The sequence below is a fragment of the Cydia amplana genome, chromosome 19, assembly GCF_948474715.1.
Source record: "Cydia amplana chromosome 19, ilCydAmpl1.1, whole genome shotgun sequence".
In the NCBI taxonomy this organism is placed as follows: domain Eukaryota; kingdom Metazoa; phylum Arthropoda; class Insecta; order Lepidoptera; family Tortricidae; genus Cydia; species Cydia amplana.
In genome coordinates, this window is record NC_086087.1 from 5029462 (window position 1) to 5051724 (window position 22263).

The 22263-nt window shown below is 41.2% G+C and overlaps 2 protein-coding genes across 3 annotated transcripts in view; one reads left to right on the plus strand and one right to left on the minus strand.

The window, feature by feature from the left end:
- Positions 1-16149, plus strand: part of LOC134656978 (clathrin heavy chain) — a 61973-nt gene extending 45824 nt beyond the window's left edge. The window contains exons 20-29 of the mRNA XM_063512543.1: positions 1137-1377; positions 2459-2616; positions 4696-4863; positions 6913-7062; positions 9066-9308; positions 11409-11523; positions 12250-12416; positions 13585-13671; positions 14564-14690; positions 16008-16149. Of these exons, the coding sequence (XP_063368613.1) occupies positions 1137-1377; positions 2459-2616; positions 4696-4863; positions 6913-7062; positions 9066-9308; positions 11409-11523; positions 12250-12416; positions 13585-13671; positions 14564-14690; positions 16008-16108 (1557 nt within the window). The 3' untranslated portion in view covers positions 16109-16149. The remainder of the gene's footprint in view (positions 1-1136; positions 1378-2458; positions 2617-4695; positions 4864-6912; positions 7063-9065; positions 9309-11408; positions 11524-12249; positions 12417-13584; positions 13672-14563; positions 14691-16007) is intronic.
- A 3346-nt stretch (positions 16150-19495) lies between these two features.
- On the minus strand, positions 19496-21464 carry LOC134657050 (uncharacterized). 2 transcript variants are annotated; one of them, XM_063512603.1, is made up of 2 exons: positions 21407-21464; positions 19496-20934 (listed from the first exon to the last, which is right to left on the minus strand). In XM_063512603.1, exons 1-2 carry the CDS (start codon positions 21443-21445, stop codon positions 19501-19503), a joined length of 1473 nt encoding a protein of 490 aa, XP_063368673.1. In that variant the 5' UTR covers positions 21446-21464; the 3' UTR covers positions 19496-19500. The 2 variants fall into 2 exon arrangements, with proteins under 2 accessions (XP_063368673.1, XP_063368674.1); XM_063512604.1 differs by having other exon boundaries at positions 19496-20861; positions 21407-21430.
- Positions 21465-22263: the final 799 nt, after the last annotated feature.

Here is a 22263-nt window from a genome sequence, read left to right on the forward strand (position 1 = left end):
ACAAAAACTCCGATGCCTGCTGATGATATTTCATCCTCCAAGTGAATTATAGATGATCAAGCAAATCTTGTCAGTAGGAAAAGGCGCGAAATTCAAATTTTCTATGGGACGTTATCCCATCGCGCCTACATTTTTCAAATTGGCCGCTTTGACCTTGGTGGATGACGGTGTGTTATGACGCCGTGGTACTTTCCACATGTCGCCACCGTAAAGACGGCCGTCTTTTGCTGCCGCTATATGACGGCCGTCATATGACGGCACCGTTTTCGGAGGAATCCAAAGCTTAACGCTACCGTATGTGTGGCAGAGGGGGTAGCGCGACTATGCTATGTCTAGAGGTTGGATTGTCTGTGCAGTTAGGTTACTGAAGAAGTTGCTCCAACAAGGATTAGTGAAGCCCATAGGCTCCTACTTCAAGGCGAATGATCCTTCCCCTTTTATGCCTATGGTGGTAGCCACTGTTACTTGGGATAAATCATGAGATAACCTCAACAGAAGCCCAGAGCTTGCCTTAAGCTTTGGATTCCTCCGAAAACGGTGCCGTCATATGACGGCCGTCATATAGCGGCAGCAAAAGACGGCCGTCTTTACGGTGGCGACATGTGGAAAGTACCACGGCGTCATAACACACCGTTATCCACCAAGGTCAAAGCGGCAAATTTGAAAAATGTAGGCGCGATGGGATAACGTCCCATAGAAAATTTGAATTTCGCGCCTTTTCCTACTGACAAGATTTGCTTGATCATCTATAATTTACTTGGAGGATGAAATATCATCACAATAGGAAAATAATCGTAGTACGGAATCATTTATTCAAATCTCGTGTCATTTATTCAAAATGGCGTCACCGCTATCTAATAAAACGTTCACGAAACTATCGACAAGGTCATGACGGCCGTCATCTTACGTTACGTTGACAATCAACGTAACGTAACGCCGTCTAGGAAACCGCGCCATCTTGTTTACATAGACAACGTTCTAGTGACGTCAGTCAACGCTATATAGCGGCCGTAATATGACGGCACCGTTTTCGGAGGAATCCAAAGCTTTAGGAATATGAACACCAGTTTTTCACGGTTGAATCATTTTAAACGTACGTTTTGACCGAGTAACCTGGCATGTCTTTTTTTTTCTAGATGGCCCGCAAGAAGGCGCGCGAATCTTACATCGAATCGGAACTAATCTACGCTTACGCCCGTACCGGCCGCCTCGCCGACCTGGAAGAGTTCATCTCTGGGCCCAACCATGCCGATATACAGAAGATCGGCGACCGCTGCTTCGACGACAAGATGTACAACGCGGCGAAGTTGCTGTATAATAATGTTAGCAACTTCGCCCGGCTCGCCATCACGCTTGTACACCTCAAGGAGTTCCAGGGTGAGTTTACTATATCCTATAGGATATCTTTGAGGAGTCGCATTTTCAGGTTCAACGGTCTTGAAATCCAGATGTAACTAATTATTACGGCTCAGCGACCCAAAGAGGATCTCCGAAACGAGAGCACACCACTTTTCCCGATCCTGCGCCGTTTCCTGCCAATTATCGGGTTCGCAGCAGACGCAGATACGCTTCCACACTGTCTCGCCAGCGGTATCTGGGCCGACCTACCATCCAGAAGATCCTGGGCATCCAGAAGATGTAGAAGAAGATATTACAGGAAATTTGTCTAGAATTTGGATGTGGCAATTCGATTTCTAATTATTGGTAAACATCATTATGTAAGAATAATGGGAGATTGTAGAATTCATGAATGTATGGCAATGACACCATTCTCCTTGTTACTTAGGGCATAGGGAGAGAAATATCTTAACTAACATTTTATTTAGTTGATTCTAAATTTCAAATTAAGTTAAACTTAGCTCTTACGCTCCCTGACATACCTAGAGTTGTAAAATCTAGCTCGTCTCTTAAATAGGCTACATGACTAATTTTTTTTATGGTATCAATCGATCGGGTTTGTTTTTAGGATCAAATGTCTATATGGGACCCATTGCATTAAAGTAACACAAAAGTCAGAAATTCACTCGCGAAACGCCCTATACAAAACGGCCAGAGGCCGTGACGTCATCGCCCATCTTTTAGTATGGACAAAACAAGAAAATTGCGTTTTTGTCGGTGAAATATTGCGTTTATGTATATAGTTGCTATAAAATATTTTTTTGGATGAAATGTAAGGAATCGAATGGTACCCTTACTTTGATGAGTATGAGTATGAGTATCGTTTTTGGAAGTTAAAAAAACTTAAATTTTGAAACTTTCAGGTCCTGTAATTTTTCAATATTTTATTTTAATATCCACATTATTGTGATAAATTGCTCGTTTGCTATCTATTTTACTAGATTTTGTTATAAAATTCAACATGTGTCATCATCCCTATTTAATGCCGAATCTTTTTCAGTTTAGTCTTATGCACTCCAATATAACACTTTTACTAACGTATGTTGGTCCTGTGGCGCAGGCGCGGTGGACGGCGCGCGCAAGGCCAACTCCACACGCACGTGGAAGGAGGTGTGCTTCGCGTGCGTGGACGCTGGCGAGTTCCGGCTGGCGCAGATGTGTGGCCTGCACATCGTCGTGCACGCCGACGAGCTCGAGGACCTCATCAACTACTACCAGGTGCACACACTGCCATAGAGAAAAAAATACATAGAGTGCTCACTCCATACATCAGTTCAGACTATTAATTTCAGTGTCTACTTCTAGCATCGAGTAGCGGAACTATCAGTACCGCTACTTGACAATAGATGTAGCACCGACCGGAAAGTCTTATCTCTACAGCATAAGACTTTCCGGTCGGTGGCTACATCTATTGTCAAGTAGCAGTACTGATAGTTCCGCTACTCGATGCTAGATGCTAATAGTCTTTTTGGTACTAAACCTGATGTATGGAGTGAGCACTCTATGTATTTTTTTCTCTATGACACTGCACACTCACACTGCATTGTACACAGTTCATATAGTAGGGCCACCTCACATCTAGCGTCTTTCGAGCGTCGGCGTCTGATCAGCGCTATGGAAAATGACGTCGCTGCGCAGTTGCGTCGAGCAGCGGCCATAGAGATGTAGACGCCGACGCTCGAAAGACGCTAGATGTGGGGTGGCCCGTAGTAGTGACAGTGACATACCACACGTTATTTAAGGAACTGGGAGGTAAAATGTTGAGACTCTTCAATTTTAATCTAGACTTTTTAACTTTTTTAAAGAAATGAAAATTAAGTGTGCTAACGAATCCAATGATAATAAAAAAAGTTACCCGGGTAAACCACACTTTTGACGATACTTTACCTTATGTAAGGCGACAGTGTGGATTTTCTTACTAAAATAGATGCCTACCTTATCCTCCTAGACCCTAGACGATGGTTAAACTCGTTATATTGTGAACTGTTTAGTTCTACTCTTATGCGAATATCTGGATTACGCCAGATATCCGCTTAATAGCATCAGTCGCAGACGTTTCTGCTTGGTATAAATTAAATCAGATATCCAGAATCGAAAAACGCCCGTTATTTTCATCAATAGTACATTATTGTCGAGGTTCGGAAGTATAGCGACTTGCAGGCTGAGGATTCGTTTTAAACGGACGACCTTGGGAGTCCGTTTAATTGAATCCGAAGCCAGCAAGTAGCCTTCCAGCCGAGTCATATATAGTGCTTTTCTCAAAAATGGTGCAAGAAATAGAAATATTTTACAGAACTTACAGAAGCAACGTTCTAATTTTCACAGAAAAAAATACAACCATTAAAAAAATTGCTTTAAAAAAAAGAAGTGTATTTTTCTGCTGAAAATACGCCAACCTATTTGAGACACCTAAATAGTCGCGGTACCAACATTAAGCCTGTAACAGACTATCGCACCGCACCGCGACCTTGGAGCGTCGCACCCATAAGTGAGAGCGAGAAAGAGATATCTGTTTCTCGCTCTCACTTATGGGTGCGACGCTCCAAGGTCGCGGTGCGGTGCGATAGTCTGTTATAGGCTTTATAATAATAAGTGCTGATCATCTGTTTGGCTGTTTAAGGGACCTATGCCTTCATTTGATATGGCCATTTATAGTAGTTTATGCAACAGTGATATAATAAGGGTTCTTAAAATTCAAGGGTCGAAGTTACAAAACGAGACGTAGTCGAGTTTTGTAAAAAAAGACCCGAGAATTTTAAGAACCAATTATGAGCTGTTGCATACATTACTTTTTCTATGACAGCTGCAGCAAAAAAGTTATTATTTAAAAAAAATTGAGTTATTATTTAAAAAAAAAAAGAGTTATTATTGTAAATGAAAACATACCTCTTTCAATCAAGATGATCGGAACTTGTATCTTTAAAAAAAATAAAGCAGTTGTATTATACTCATAAGATGACTGCTAGCAGTCATCTTATGAGCCTATAGACAAATCATTCAAATGACATTGCTTTAGATATCACTGTCAGTCATTTAATTGACACATTAAGTGCTGGAGTAGAAAAAAGTTTTAAAAAGTTTGGAACTCGTTAAATAATGGAATTTGTATGCGACATTGCAGTCCCGAAATCGAGACTGTAATGTTTTTAACTATTTAATTTTTTGAATGACCATAAACTACGCACTTCGCGACCTATTTTTTAACCGGCAACGTCGACTTTGCCGTCCATTTTTGAGAAAAACACCTTTATTTTCGCTGAAATTGGTTTAACAACTGCTGTTGGTTAATATTTCCAGGACCGCGGCCACTTCGACGAGCTGATCAGCCTACTGGAAGCGGCCCTGGGCCTGGAGCGTGCCCACATGGGCATGTTCACGGAACTCGCCATCCTCTACTCCAAGTACAAGCCCGCCAAGATGCGGGAGCACCTCGAGCTGTTCTGGTCCAGGGTCAACATCCCCAAGGTGAGACGACACAGGCTTTTGGAAGTGAAAACTTCTTTAGCGGCGCTGGGCACTTTTTGAAGTGGGGAAAAAATTATAAACTCGAGACAGCGTAAGGCGATCACGTGACCGTAAGCCCCGTAAGGCCAGTCATAATTTAAATGGCATTTAAATCAATAAAGAAAAACTCAATGTTATTTGACATTTATGTTGCGGACTCCTTTTCAAGACTTTACCTATGTTCAAATAATTTGACGTGGAGGCAGTATGTAATTTAAACATGTCAATGAAAAAGTGTGTTCTTATTTGAGGATGATAATAATATATAATAAATAAATAGAATACCTCCGCTAAACGTATGTATCGTGTTACCGGGCGTCGGTAACATAGTGAGGTGAGTTTTCACTTCTATCGGCACTCCCGGAGTGCAACCGTTGTTGCTTGTTTTAACAGGGTAATAAAGGTAGTTGCCAAGCAGACCCCAGGCTCCCATTAGTCGTGGCAAAATGCCGGGACAACGCGAGGAAGATGATGATGATGAACGACGCCAAACGGCGGGCTTGTCTGCATTTTGTGCTGACTTATTGAAACTGTTCGTGCACCATATCATAGCGTAGTCTTCATTCCATACATCAGTTTTGGTACCAAAAATACTTATTTTCATAGTCGACATCGAGTAGCGGAATTATCAGTACTGCTACTTGACAATCACTACTGGTACCAACTGATGTATGGAGTGAGCACTCTATTCTTACTATATTTCTCTATGACCATATTATAGCAAGGTTCATATAAAGCGGGCGTCCATTTGTAACACGCGGGCCGGCAGCGAGGAATGGAAAAACAACCACCTGCAAACAGTGCGAGCGCAGCACGCACGCGACGCGTAGCTTGTGCGGAAGCGGCGCGAAATCGGATTGAAATAACTACGTAACGCACCCGCGTAGTTAGTATAAGTAGTATAGGCGCATTCGCAGTGGGTTTACGAAGAACATAAAAGAAGTGAGATTTTTGTAATGGTCGTCTGTTTCCAAAATAAACAATGGGGAGTATTACTGCAATGTTTTGCCGCCAGAGTGCAGCACTAGTAACTTAAGTATACCATAGAGTAACTTATACATACTGTAACTTAAACTGTTTTTTGACAAGTTTTCACAGACGAATCAAATATGACGTCGATACATCAAGGCGGTTTGTTTACAAAGGGCCTACCGGGAAACGCGAAATCGAAACTCAGCTATCTGCCTCTTTATCGCTCGAATATGCAAGAGTATCACTCTTGAGAGGTTAGATAACAAAATAGGGATGATGACACATGTTGAATTTTATCTCAAAATCTAGTAAAATAGATAGCAAACGAGCAATTTATCACAATAATGTGGATATTCATATAAAATATTGAAAAATTACAAAATTACAGGACCTGAAAGTTTCAAAATTTAAGTTATTTTTAACTTCCAAAAACGATAAAAGTAAGGGTACCATTCGATTCCTTACATTTCATCCAAAAAAATATTGTATAGCAACTATATACATAAACGCAATATTTCACCGACAAAAGCGCAATTTTCTTGTTTTGTCCATACTACAAGATGGGCGATGACGTCACGGCCTCTGGCCGTTTTGTATAGGGCGTTTCGCGAGTGAAGTGCGACTGTCGGACTTTGACTACAATTTCTGACTTTTGTGTTACTTTAATGCAATGGGTCCCATATAGACATTTGATCCTAAAAACAAACCCGATCGATTGATACCATAAAAAAAAATTGTCATGTAGCCTATTTCGACTCTCTCACTTGCGGTAGACCCTTAGATTGTGACGTATTGTGGGAGTGGCGCCTACGCAGACTTTCGCGTAATATTCCCTGTTCAGAACGCATCCTATGTGACGTCACGGACGGCCGATTGCCTCCGAAATTCGAAGATCGTCAACGATCGGATGCGTATATAACGTCCGCCGCCAGCAGCCAACGGCAATCTTCCAAAATCTATTGAACGACAAACTGTACTTGTAGTTGTACTGTATTAATATATATATATATTATATTGAGGTTTGGTTTTGTTGGTCAGGTTCTGCGCGCCGCCGAGCACGCGCACCTGTGGTCGGAGCTGGTGTTCCTGTACGACAAGTACGAGGAGTACGACAACGCCGCGCTCACCATGATGCAGCACCCCACCGAGGCCTGGCGCGAGGGACACTTCAAGGACATCATCACTAAAGTAAATACTCAACTATAGAAACGTGTACTACTCGGTTCTAGACCAGGGATGTTGCGGATGCAGATTTTTTGACATCCGCGGATGCGGATGCGGATATTTAAAGGCTCACATCCGCGGATGCGGATGCGGATGTCAAGATTAGGTACTTAGAAAACGTCAAATATTACATTTTTAGTATTTTTTTTATAAAAAAAACGAAACGTTTAGTATTTGAGCAAGAATATAGGTGCGTTATAGGTATTTAATAAACAGTTACTTCGCCGACTTTTCTGGATCTAGACGATTTCGTTATAGGTAATGACAATGACGAAATTATACCTAGCACTTACGCCGCCGCTAAGACGTTCCTGTACCGACTTGTTCGACATAAGCTCCGCATCGATTTTATGCGGATGCGGATGCAGATGTTGAAAATAATGCGGAAGTTCCGCGGCTGCGGATGCGGATGCGGATGTTGGCAACATCCCTGTTCTAGACACATTCATATGCTCAATTGCACAAACTTCCACAAAATAGCACATTTATCATGAGATTTTTGGAAGTGACGAGCTACTGATAATCTTCAGATGAGCGACAATGAAATTCTTAGTGTAACTCGACATCTTTATTGAACTTCTCACAGTATTTGTAGGAAAACGACAATTGATAATAAGAAAACTAACAACTCCACTCGCGATAATTGAACTAACAGTATTAAATAAAACGGTTAGACAAAATCTTCAGAATAATCTTCACGTGACAGATCACTGACACACAAGACAGCACAGACCTGCGCGATTGCGCGCATCGGCCAGTGCTCGCCACAGATTCATGAGACCTAATTTCTTACAAGCCCCTATAGGTAATACTGTGCTTTATGTTGAATGCTGATGAGAAGGGCAGCCATTTGACGGATCCACATAGACCTAGCCGCCTCGCGAGGAATTCGCCGCGCGACGCAGCTCAGTCTGTGTAGATGTGCCTCGGGTGGAGCAAACGCACTCACGGCCGCAATGCCTCGGGCGAGGCACGTCTCCGCAGACGGAGCTGCTTCGCGCGGCAATTACCTCGCGAGGCGGATCGTTTTGTGTGGACCCACCTTATGACAAATTATTATAGAATCTGTTCGGAAAGAAAAGAGTCGTGGAATGTATTGGGCCTCGTACATTCCACGACTCTTCTCTTTCCGCACAGACTATCACTTTTTGTTTAAAACCGTCACTTATATAAACCATATTCCATCGACAATCATGGTATAATAATATACTCCGCCTGGTACTCTCTTCCGACCACGTGACTGACACAAGCCTACGTCATCATGCGACAGCGCTATATAATAATATGCAATAGCGCTATATAAAGTGGCAATGTTATTGTGACGTAGGCTTGTGTCACTCTGGGAAGAGAAGACCATGTTTTATTAGACTATGATCGACAATCATCTACCTTAAAGCTTTGGATTCCTCCGAAAACGGTGCCGTCATATTACGGCCGCTATATAGCGTTGACTGACGTCACTAGAACGTTGTCTATGTAAACAAGATGGCGCGGTTTCCTAGACAGCGTCGTTACGTTGATTGTCAACGTAACGTAAGATGACGGCCGTCATGACGGTGTCGATAGTTTCGTGAACGTTTTATTAGATAGCGGTGACGCCATTTTGAATAAATGACACGAGATTTGAATAAATGATTCCGTACTACGATTATTTTCCTCTTCTGATGATATTTCATCCTCCAAGTAAATTATAGATGATCAAGCAAATCTTGTCAGTAGGAAAAGGCGCGAAATTCAAATTTTCTATGGGACGTTATCCCATCGCGCCTACATTTTTCAAATTTGCCGCTTTGACCTTGGTGGATGACGGTGTGTTATGACGCCGTGGTACTTTCCACATGTCGCCACCGTAAAGACGGCCGTCATATTACGGTACCGTTTTCGGAGGAATCCAAAGCTTTAGTCATGTCATAAGTATTTGTATTTGTAGAAAAAAACTAATGCTGTATTACCCCATCGTGTTCCAGGTCGCAAACATGGAGCTATACTACCGCGCGATCCAATTCTACCTGGACTACAAGCCGCTCCTCCTCAACGACCTGCTGCTGGTGCTGGCGCCGCGCATGGACCACACGCGCGCCGTCAGCTTCTTCACCAAGGCCGGCCACCTGCAGCTGGTGAAGGCCTACCTGCGCTCCGTGCAGAGCCTCAACAACAAGGCCGTCAACGAGGCGCTCAACTCGCTGCTCATCGACGAGGAGGACTACCAGGTAATATACTTCTGAGGCAAACTCCGAGGCGATAATAAACAAAAGCATAGAGAAAAAATGCATAGATTGCTCACTCCATACATAGAGAAAAATACATAGAGTGCTCACTCCATACATCAGTTTGAGTACCAAGAAAACTATTAGCATCTAGCATCGAGTAGCGGAACTATCAGTACTGCTACTTGACAATAGAAGAAGAAGAAGAAGAAGAAATACATTTATTTAGCATCAGGTACAAGTAACACACAATACAAGTAACACAAACAACTTAGATGCTAAACAGGATCCCCACTCGGCATAATGCCACGGCAAGCCATGACGCTGATTTTCAGTGGGTACCTGACTTAAAACTAATCTACATCTAAACTAAGACTAAACGAGTGGCAACACACAATTCAGACACAGATTACAAAATACATACCATAAAAGAGGGAAACTACAACCAAGAATAAACTTAAATTAAACAGTAGTTCAGCATTTTAGCATGCTTAACGTTGCGGACCGTTGTTGGCTTGCATACTGGAGTTACTGGGTAGGTAAGCAAGCAGGCGACAGGAAGGAGACAATTATGTAGTTTGTACGTTCAACAAGTATGCTCGAAATATAGATTTAAAAGTGTTAAGCGATTTCAGTGCACGGATCGGCGGCGGAATTAAGTTCCAGCACTTCGCGGCAGCACACCTAAAACTACCACGAAACGCTGCTGTCTGGTGAGGAGGACAGACAAGCTGAAGAAACAATAGATGTAGCACCGACCGGAAAGTCTTATGCTGTTGAGATAAGACTTTCCAGTCGGTGCTACATCTATTGTCAAGTAGCAGTACTGATAGTTCCGCTACTCGATGCTAGATGTAGACACTGAAATTAATAGTCTGAACTGATGTATGGAGTGAGCACTCTTGTCTTACTATATCTCTCTATGCTCCATATTACATCAGTTTTGGTACCAAAAAGACTATTAATTTCAGTGTCTACATCTAGCATCGAGTAGCGGTATATCAGTACTGCTACTTGCCAATACATGTAGCACCGACCGGAAAGTCTCATGTTGTTGAGCATAAGACTTCCGCTACTCGATGCTAGATGTAGACACTGAAACTAATAGTATTTTTGGTACCAAAACTGGTGTATGGAGTGAGCACTCTTGTCTTACTATATTTCTCTATGACAAAAGTAACCTTTAGGGCTCATTTAGACGGCGCGTGAACTCGTATACGATTTTAGTTACATTGCGGACGATTGAGGTTACATCAATTCAGCCGACCGATCAAATGACGCAATGAGACCGTCTTAATGAGCCCATATTATTATTAGAGTGGCTAAAGTAAGGCGTTCTTCCTCAACGCGATCCCCTAAAATAATCTTCTAAAAAAGGGTTGCCGAGGGAATTAGAGCTTAGTAAAAAGGAAATATTGAAAGGTGACTACAAGCTAAGTATGAAAAGAACTGTGATGGATACCTGTATTCTACCCTGCTTGACGTATGGGTCCCAGACTTGGGCCTATACAAAAAACATTAAAAACAAAATAATGAGTTGTCAACGAGCCATGGAACGAAGCATCCTGAACCTAAGAAAAATAAATAAAGTAAAAAGTCAAACAATTAGAAAAAAGACAAAATTGACAGATGCATTACATCATTCCCTAAAACTGAAATGGCGATGGGCCGGACACGTAGCAAGGAACACAGACCAACGCTGGACCCTCGCCGCTACCAAATGGGCCGGTCCGGTTGGGAAAAGGAAAGTCGGACATCCACGACAAAGATGGGCGGATGATATTGTGAAAGTAGTCGGCAAAAGCTGGCTAACAGCAGCCCAGGACAGAACGAGGTGGCAGAATCTGGAGGAGGCCTATACCCTACAAGAGGGGTCCCTATAAATTAAGAAAAAAAAAATAAAAATCTAAAATTGTTGTAAATTATGTATTTGGGAAATAAAAAGGCTTTATTATTATTATTATAAAAAGGAAATAAATAAACCTAACAGGTTACAAACCATGAGGGGTTGCAAAACATTTCACGTACCAAAGGAGTTACGTTTGTTATAGGCATGTTAACAATGGATTTCTGAGGTTGTAACCTAAACTCTTTGTTTTACAGGGACTACGGACATCGATAGACGCGTTCGACAACTTCGACACAATCGCGCTCGCGCAGCAACTCGAGAAACACGAGCTCACAGAGTTCAGAAGGATCGCCGCGTACCTATACAAGGGTAAAATATCATCATTTACTCGTTTAGTCTTAGAAGCAACCTTTAAGTTTTATATTTTGAAGTGAAGTTATGCTAGAAGCAAGGAATAGATCTAGGTCAAATAGATTGTTATATTTGAAAATCTTATTCAAAATAAATAAAAAAGTAAAAGTGTAAACCCGCTTACAGCCGTTACGCGAAGAAGTTCTGTGAAGACATGTTTTGCACGAAGTATCCTAATAGTACATGCTTTGCCTCGCGCGAGACACGCCACAGAAATCGAGGTGCTCTAAGCTGCAATTACCTCGCAAGGCGGTCCGTTCTGTATTATTTTTTTGTCCGATTGCGTTGAAAATCATGTCGTAAGGGAAAATCTGAAAATAGTATGCCTATCGGCATAGAGAAAAAAATACATAGATTGCTCAATCCATACATCAGTTTTAGTACCAAAAAGACTATTAGCATCTAGCATCGAGTAGCGAAACTATCAGTACTGCTACTTGACAATAGATGTAGCACCGACCAGAAAGTCTTATGCTGTTGAGATAAGACTTTCCGGTCGGTGCTACATCTACTGGCAAGTAGCAGTACTGATAGTTCCGCTACTCGATGCTAGATGTAGTCACTGAAATTAATAGTCTGAACTGATGTATGGAGTGAGCACTCGTGTCTTACTATATTTCTCTATGCTCTCGGTAACTTGGAACTCGGAAATAAAACCTAAATAATTGTGACATTCGTATTCAGGCAACAACCGGTGGAAGCAGTCAGTGGAGCTGTGCAAGAAGGACGCCCTGTACGCGGACGCCATGGAGTACGCGGCCGAGTCCCGGCAGCCCGACGTGGCCGAGGAGCTGCTGGACTGGTTCCTGCAGCGCGACAACTACGAGTGCTTCTCCGCCTGCCTCTACCAGGTACACACTCGCTATGTCTGCTGGGCATAGACTAGGAATCCTCTAGCTAGACTGAGTTTAGAGCAATAGGGATGTTGACACATGTTGAATTTTATAACAAAATCTAGTAAATAAAATAGATAGCAAACGAGCAATCTATCACAATAATGTGGATATTAAAATAAAATATTGAAAAATTACAAAAATACAGGACCTGAAAGTTTCAAAATTTAAGTTTTTAAGTTTTTTTTAACTTCCAAAAACGATAAAAGTAAGGGTACCATTCGATTCCTTACATTTCACCAAAAAAAATATTGTATAGCAACTATATACATAAACGCAATATTTCACCGACAAAAACGCAATTTTCTTGTTTTGTCCATACTACAACGTGGGCGATGACGTCACGGCCTCTGGCCGTTTTGTATAGGGCGTTTCGCGAGTGAAGTGCGACTGTCGGACTTTGACTACAATTTCTGACTTTTGTGTTACTTTAATGCAATGGATCCCATATAGACATTTGATCCTAAAAACAAACCCGATCGATTGATACCATAAAAAAAATTTAGTCATGTAGCCTATTATTTCATGAAACCGATGCTGCCAAAAATACGGGGGTGCGGGGGGACGAGGTGAGCGAATCCCGTGCCGTGATTGGTCCGTTCAAAGACACGGACCAATCACGGCACGGGATTGACTCAAAGATGGAGTAAAACTACCGTATAAGTGGCAGAGGGGGTAGCGTTACTATGCTCAGTCTATGCAGAGTCTAGTCTATGCTGCTGGGACTCTGGGAGTACTGGGCTATTTTCCGATATTTGACGCGTCAACTTATGTTCACAAACATAAGTTACGCTAGCTGAGTAAGTACTGCTGTAGGTAGAACACATTAATAATTCATATTATATTCCTAGTAAATACAAAGATCACAACACACAGTCTCGCTTCTTCGACAGTGGCGCCGGCTGTAGTTGAATGAGCTCTGAATAAAAGATTTCCTTTGGCAGAATTAATCATTGTGTTCCTAAAATGTATTTAAGAAGTTGAGCCACCCAGATTTTTGATGCAGGTGGGGGGGGGGGGGGGGGGTTTAAGCGTCTGCGTCGTTTAACTTTAGGTTCTAAGTCAAGTTTAGTATCATTTTCAACTAAATCAACTACTGGGACTTAATATGTTATTTGTTTGACAGTGTTACGACCTTTTGAAACCCGACGTGGTCATCGAGCTGGCGTGGAGGCACAACATCATGGACTTCGCCATGCCCTTCCTCATTCAGGTCAGTTGTTTGTTAACGATATCTATCCCGAAAACAAAACACAATCATATTGTATGTACTTATTCATAAAGAGGACACTATTTACAAGTCCACGCTGATAGGGTCGCCATGAGATATAAAGCCCCGTCTCCATATCGCGCGGCAAACTATCGAACATTGGCTCGCGCGGCAGCCATAGATAGTTTCGATAGTTTGCCGCGCGATATGGAGACGGGGCGTAAGGCGTTAATTGTGACAATCATCCAATAAATAAAATAAGTAAAGCTTAATTTTGACATAAAACGTGCTTGATTTGTAGATATATGCATATGGAGCACGTTTCTTCAAAAACGTCACTTTTGTCACTTGTTTGACACTGACATATCCCATCCATACAAGTGTCAAGAGTGACGTTTCTTCAAAAACGTCACTTTTGTCACTTGTTTGACACTGACATAGCCCATCCATACATGTCAAAAGTGACGTTTCTTTAAAAAAAAGTCAGTTTTCTCACTTGTTTTACACTGACATATCCCATCCATACATGTCAAAATCATATTGTATGTACTTATTCATAAAGAGGACACTATTTACAAGTCCACGCTGATAGGGTCGCCATGAGATGTAAAGCCCCGTCTCCATATCGCGCGGCAAACTATCGAACATTGGCTCGCGCGGCAGCCATAGATAGTTTCGATAGTTTGCCGCGCGATATGGAGACGGGGCGTAAGGCGTTAATTGAGACAATCATTCAATAAATAAAATAAGTAAAGCTTAATTTTGACATAAAACGTGCTTGATTTGTAGATATGCATATGGAGCATTTATAATATTTAGCCAAAGGAGGCTATTATCTAATAGCAACTTACCATTGTAATAGCTACTGCTAATGTCACATGTAATATCATTTCAGACGGTCCGCGAACTGACGACAAAAGTAGAGAAACTGGAAGAAGCGGACGCGAAGCGCAGCACCGAGAGCGCCGAGAACGACACCAAGCCCGCCATGATGATGGAGCCGCAGCTCATGCTCACCGCCGGTACGTACACACACTACAGTGCACGCTGGTAGACCTTATCCGGTGCTAATAAGAGCTACCAACAGTCAGTTCACTGTGTCAACTAAATCAGGCGAGGGTCTGCCTGAACGCTATAACAACTGCTATACTTCGTTTTTTTAGCATTAGAAATAAGGTAAACAATCTTGATGTGTCTTTTAATTGAAAAACACATTTAAAAATAAGTTACGGTAAATATGTAACAATTATGAATCTAATACGATCTTTTATAATCTTCTGCTTTCATAAGTAATAGTTATTGATTTTTAAAAAGTGTTTTTCAATTAAAAGACATGTCAAAATCGCTTACCTTCTTTCAAGTTCTTTCTAATGCTAAAAAAACGAACTATAAATATCACGTCAGACCATGCTAAATGGAGTTGCCAAGTGCTACGACAAGATGGGGCTTATCGGGGTATGTGTGTATTGTATTCTTACCACCAAGTTTGTGCAAAGTAAGCGTGGTCAGAGTCTATCTATATTACCAGTCAAAAGTTTCTAGTTCAGTCTAGGTGTTCGGTACAATAAAGATTATTAATGTGTGCAGTGTTAACGTCGAAATTTGCTTCATTTTCTTAGATGTAGTTTCTTTCATTTAGAATCCACATCACGGGACATAACGGGCTATGAAAATCAAACGAGACGAGGCAGGCTTTAAATAGCATCCACACACTATGTTCCCGTAGTGAGTAGTTTGCGACGGCTAACATGCATGCCTAATAAAGGGTTACTGGCAATGTGTTCGCTCATTTCTCTTTTAAATTGAATTGACTAATTAAATTGATTGTTTCGTTGAAAAGCACGCATTCATAAAAATTTGTGCATTTGAGAATTAATGCTAATTAACATTTTTTGACGAATAATGGAATTTAATTTTTTGATATGAAAAATTGACTAAAATACTAAACCCCCCAGGGTTGATTCAGCTGAAGACTTGAGTGATGTCCCGTTAAAACAGTTTTCTTTTAAGATTTGTAAAAAAAGTTAAATATTATTATTCGAGAGTAGTCGAGAGTAATGAAAACAGTTCACTTCGTATCGTATTAGAATTTTCATATAGGTAGCACTAGGGTTGTCGAGTGTTTCTGGATTAATTCTAGCTCTAGGGCATGCAAACATTTATTGGTGGTTTAACAACCACTCGCGGGAGCGCGCTGTAATTTTATACTGTAATTTGGTGCAAGCGTGTACCACGGTTGCTTATCAAAAACCAAAAACGAAGTCGTTACGGTTAAACTACAAGGGCGTATGAATCCGCAGCACATTTTACGTATACTGAGTGTACCTTCCTCCCCGCAGGCCCGTCGATGGCGTACCCCGGCGTGCCGGCGCAGGCGTCGCCCTACGCGTACGCCGCGCAAGCGCCGTCACCGGCACCTTACCACGGCTACGGCATGTAGGGCCGTCGCCGCCCGAGCTGGGGGCCCAAGCACTTCTGAGCACCCGAGCCCACTGACAATCCAACCTCTAGACTGAGCTTAGGCCGATTCTTTCATGAAACCGATGCTGCCAAAAATACGGGGGTGCGGGGGGACGAGGTGAGCGAATCCCGTGCCGTGATTGGTCCGTTCAAAGACACGGGCCAATCATGGCACGGGATTGACTCCAAGATGGAGTAACGCTACCGTATGTGTGGCAGAGGGGGTAGCGCGACTATGCTATGTCTAGAGGTTGGATTGTCTGTGCCCGAGCCGCTCCGGAGGACCCATCCGGGGGGAGACGCCCCCTATGTTCACTTTTATCCCGGATCTACCCACACTTTCATTCAGAATCATACATTTTTTTTTTCTCTTTTTATCTGCAATCGGCTGTTTTAGCCATAATCAGATGTTATGTCTTTTTTGAGGGTTTTGAGAGGTATTCCATTAAATACTCTCTCTTGACTTTGATAGTATTTATCTTCAGAATCATTCATGTCAGTAATTCTCTGACGTCTTTTTGCAAAACTACCCCGGGTAGATGTATGATAAAAGTGACCTAGAACCTGAATACCTAGACTTACGATGTGGGGCGAATGTTCCGTCTCCCGCTGTTCTCGGATAGAAAATAGGGGAGAACGTGTAAGCTCCTAGTGTTGCGACCCTAGTCATGTTCGTAGCAAATTTGAACGTTACTCTGATGAAAATAAGATTCATTCTTATTTTATCTCCCGCCCCCTTTCGTAAGTCTAGGAGTGTTAGGACGTGAAAATGACAATCGAATGTAGCGCCGTAGATGAGGCGTCGATCGTCATTTGGCGTCCGTCTAGAGTAAGTTCCGATGGGGTCCGGGGTTCGCGGTGTCGTTGATCTAAAGACGCAGTTGATATGGATACGCTCTCTATGCACTTCCGACCGGAGATCCACCGTTTCGACCGTTGGCTAAGTATGATAAGTGAAAACTCTCCCGCGCCCCTGCCGAGGCCTAAGTTGCGCTCTAGTATTCTATTTAATATTCTCATTTTGTAAAAAGTTATTTACGTCGTAAGTGCATAGAGATACCTATAAGATTTACGAATAGATTTAGCGGTTGGGCTGACGACTAGAACTATATAAATTGTTGGCCTGTACAAAATTATAATATATTTGATGGTGAAGTAGCTCTCGTGACTGCAAAGTGCTTTATTTTTTAAATGGAATGAGAGTTTTAATAGATGATCGGCCGTTGGTTTTGCGTAGTTGTCGCATTAGGCCGCGCGCACACGATCATACCACCGCGAGTTGTAAAAGCGACTGCTGTAGGGTGTCCGCATGCGCGAGATTGTGTAAATGTCAATGTTACAGAATAGCTTGCCATGTGGATGGATTCATTCGGCTTGTATAATTACACATCAATTGAAGCTTCAATCTATCACTAGGTGCATAACGTTCAATGTATCGTTATACCGATACCGAGCCGAGTTATTGTCACTCGTTCATGATACGTTTATAACCGAAAGGCCAAGTTATATGTTCGAAGTGTACGCGAGTGGAGTCGCGAGCCACGACCTGTAGGGAATGACGTCCGAAATCTAAAAATTTAATAAATTATTGAAATTAATACTTTAAATATGATTATTTGTCAATGTTATCAATATTATCAAATTGTATGTTAGTTTTCATTTATTATTTTTATATTACTGAAAAGACTCATAATTGTTGAAATGTTCATATACACAGATCTAAAAAAAAACAATCGAACAATAATTTATAAAATAGTGCAATAATAATACCTACTTAAAAATAAATCATATTATAACCAAATACCAACGAATAAAATGCATGCACGAAATTTGTCTTCAATATTAATGTACAAAAACACTATATTTCGGGAGTTGACCGCGTTTGTATGTATATAATGCTTTCACATGTTTAGACTCGGCCAAAACTAGCCGATTACAGGAAAAGAGGTTACGAGTATCATAACCGTTTCATAATTTCTAGATACGTTTAGGTTTAGTTTAGGCAAAATTAGTGGTACGATGTTATTTTTGAGTAAAATGTTGAACCGTGTGCGAGGTTTACACAACACGCTTTAGTTGCGTCCGTATCGCACTGGGAATGATGCCTTCGCTAGGTAAGTCAAATATATCTCTTGTAAGAAGCGGCCGAACTGAACTAGCTACTACTAGCGAATATTAGCGCAAGACAGAAACATGCTGTGCCGACTCATTATGTTGGTTACTTTCGCCATATTCGCTGGTAGGGCTTGCATGCGTCGACCCGCGAGGCACTCTGGGGAACCTTTTATGTATGTTACATTTTTGTATACACATTATTTCGAGAGATTCATATTTTACCCAGTTTTACGCGGAATGACCCCAGAAATGCCTTATTATTCTTAGAATACGTAGATTGCATTCATTTGTAATTCATTCTGTATCTAAAATACATCACCTTAAGGTATTAAATTGGACTCATAATGGTTTTCAGATACAGAATTGTTACTTATTGTATAATGCGAGTTGCAAATAAATCATTGATGTTAAAAAATGATTCATTCAAATCATTCCTATCACATTATGATAATAATAATAGCAATTGTTATATGTTCATTTCTTTCGTAATAATACATCTTTAAAATAAACTTGTGGAAAGAAAGTTCATTGTTCTATTATTAATATTGTATTTATTCATGTATGATAATGTTTTCCTGAATTTTATTATAGTAAGAAATAAATATTAATAAACTAAGTTGTGCTTTTGTATTTACATTTTCCTCCGACCAGAAGATATTTGACATATTTGTCTTGTTGACCTTGGAAAGTGAAAAAACCAAAACTTAAGTACAGGGTTGGTTGTACAGACGAACCAATAAGGCATTACTCCTTATTCAGCCCTTAAACGAACAAAAATCAGGAATTCAAGACTACGTTAAGCACTGCATTAAGCCACTGCATTAATATGTTGGTTTTGCTGGGTTGTATTTGTATAGTGTGTCAAAGGACTGTTATTTCAAACAGAGAAAATCATACTATCTTTGTCTTACACTAGTACTAGCACCCAAAAGAAAAGGATGAGTATCGTTTTTTTTGTTCCTATTTACTGACAAATTGGTTTGACCAACTATAATTAGCCTCGAGTGCCCTGCAAACCAGTAGGTACAGTCAGCATTTGTTTACATTTTTCAACTTATTACAAAGGACAAGACAAGAGTGCAAAATTGTAAACTATCTTTGATGTCGACTATACCAGGTAAATGGGTTTGAATAGTTGTCAAAATAACACGTTATTGAAAAACGTTATATGTTGGCAAATCACATTTATCCCAAACTCCCATGACTTGTCATACATTTCGTATGCAATATAACAACGGGAGTTTACAAGGTTAAATTTTAAAGTCTATCATCAAAATATTTCATGTATTGGTTTTCCGCGTCTACAACTTGCCGGCATGCATATTCCCACAAAGAACTTTCAATCGTTTCAATGCGTTCTTTTATTAGATTCAAATTAGATGGTAATTCTTGCTCTACATTCTTTAAAACTACATCCTTTTTTAATACTCGCCAAATATGTTCCATTGGATTTAGGTCAGGGTGATAAGGAGGTAACCTTAGAACTTGAAAACCCTTTGACCTAACTATTTCTTCAATGGTGTGACTTTTGAATGTCCCTTTGCCCTTTAATATTAAATCATACAGTTCTACTTTATTCATTGTTTCTTCGTACTCAATGTTTCGTTCGGTCAACCATACGTGCATAAAGCTTTTAGTTGAATTAGGATCAGGACAATTTTCAAATACACAATTTTGATTGTTCATGACAATGGCAGCATTTTCTGGCAGATTAGGCAGTAGCTGATTTGTAAGCCATTTCTTATATTTGTTAAAATTCATATTATCATCACTTGTTGAGTCTGTCTCATATATTAAGCAGGCATTTGGGATGAACCCTTGACATCCACCGGCATGAATAATTATGACCCGCATTCCTTTAGATGTTTTCTGTGATGTTCCATTTGCGTTTTTAATTTTTTTCTGTGTTGTGTCAACATAGTAATTGTCAGTAAAGACTATGTATCTACCTTCATCACGATATTTTTGCAGCTCTTTAAGATATCTGAATCGCAACATTTGTATATCATGCCTTTCAACAAGTAATTTGTGATTATCAGTTGTAGACCACTCAAAGCCTGAATCATACAAAATTTTTCGCAAGGTTTCTTTACATCCGTTGAAACCGGTTTTTTCTGATACAATTTCCTTAAGTTCTTTTAATGTAGGCATTTCGTGATTTTTGGTCTGATATGAAATAATTGTATTTCGGAGCAAAGATAGGTCATAGTTGTCCAATGTTGATTTTGGGCAAATGCGCTTTCTTTTAGATGGTGGCTTAAATATTGATGTTGTGTCCAGTGCCGTGAATGATGTGTTTGCACAAGCTAGTCGTTCTTCTTTTAGTATTTTGAATACGGTTCGTTGACTGTAGCCAACAGTTTGTGCAGTGCGCCTGCTAGGGCTCCTAGCATTTTTAAGATTTCTAACATTGTCAATTTCTGCTTCTATTTTCATCTGGTGATACACCCTAGCAATTATTTCTTTGGTCTGTGAATTTATATCATTTGTTGATGTTGTTGTAGGTTCCTCTGTTGTGCCTGTTGATGTACATTCACCATCTTGTTGTTTTTCACTTAATATACTGGTTACAATGCATTCACTATAACCAACAGCTTGTGCAGTTCGCCACATAGCATCTGTAAGATTTATAATGCCAGTTTCCGTTTCTTTTTTTATATGGTGATATACCTTAGCAATGATTTCTTTGGCCTGAAAATTTATACAAATATTTTGATTTAAGTATATATAAACAAAAATCATATAACTGTAAAATGAGATTGAGAGGTAGAATTCATAGTCAATAAGCCCGAGCACTAAAAGGGAGTCTTAATTTAATCGATTTTCGGCGTGTGGGCTTACTGGGCATGTAATTGAAAGGTTTATTTTTGAACATCAAGCACTTAAAGTTTTAGTTTGTAAAGGTGACGAATCTCCAAGGTAAAATCATGGTAAAATAAATCAATGCAAACGGAATACTATAATATCATACACATTCAATTCATCAGCTTTAGCGCTATATAAAATGGCCCCGGCTTTCGACGGGTTAACAAACGATACATGACCACATCAAAATCCGTTGCGTAGTTTTAAAGATCTAAGCATACATAGGGACAGACAGACAGCGGGAAGCGACTTTGTTTTATACTATGTAGTGATAGTGACGGAAAGCAAAATTATTTACCTGGCTTCCAAGACATTTTTTCCCCGACATGGGCGGCATGATTGGAGTCAAACAGCATAATCTAGACAAAGACAACGTTATTGGAGTGAGGGTGATTATATGCTCTTTGGTGAGGAGTGCAGTGAATCGGAATCTTTTCAATCTTTGATCGCTGAATCAAATCAAAACCATCAAAACAAGTCGATCGTTGACACTTGACAGTAGCCGCTCCAAAACCACCAAACCAAAAGAAAAGAATTGGAATATTTTTAATGCCAATGTATGTTAAGCCGGATTCCCACGGCCCGTTTTTTCACAGATCTGAGGGTCACACCACGTTCGACGTATTGCCTCTCTGTCGCTCTTGTAAATTCGCACGTAAGTGGGACAGGGATGCAACACGTCGAACGTGGTTCGCGGTAGGCCCTCTGACCGCGCCTCTACAGGCCGAAGATCGTGGGAACGGTCGCATCCGACGCGGCCTGTCATCACCCGTCCGATCCGTCGGGAGTCGGTAACTTCAAAGGCGCGTCGCGGCGCGGCGCGATGGTGCCTGTAGGGGCGCGTCTGCGTCGGTTCATTTCACCTGGAACAGCGGACAGGCCTCGTCGGTTGCGACCGTTCCCACGATCTGTCGGCCTGTAGAGGCGCGGTCAGATCTGTGAAAAAACGGGCCGTGGGAAGCCGGCTTAATCAACCGCACAGGCATCCACAGGCGTGGCGCGATCCGGCCTGGCCTGTAATCCTGTAATAAACACGGGCCGTGGGAAGCCGGCTTTATGTAGACCAAATGTAGACACAGGATGGGACAGTACTGGATCCTCGCAGCGCCACGGGTCTGTCGGCTTTCCCATTCCCAAAGACCATAATTATAATAA

What these genes read in the sequence shown, in the direction of transcription:
- LOC134657050 (XM_063512603.1), bottom strand. Translation starts at nt 21,445, where the DNA reads ATGCCGCCCATGTCGGGGAAAAAATGTCTTGGAAGCCAG. An exon ending in AAAAATGTCTTGGAAGCCAG is followed by an intron (nt 20,935 to 21,406) that starts GTAAATAATTTT and finishes ATAAATTTTCAG; the next exon opens with GCCAAAGAAATCATTGCTAA.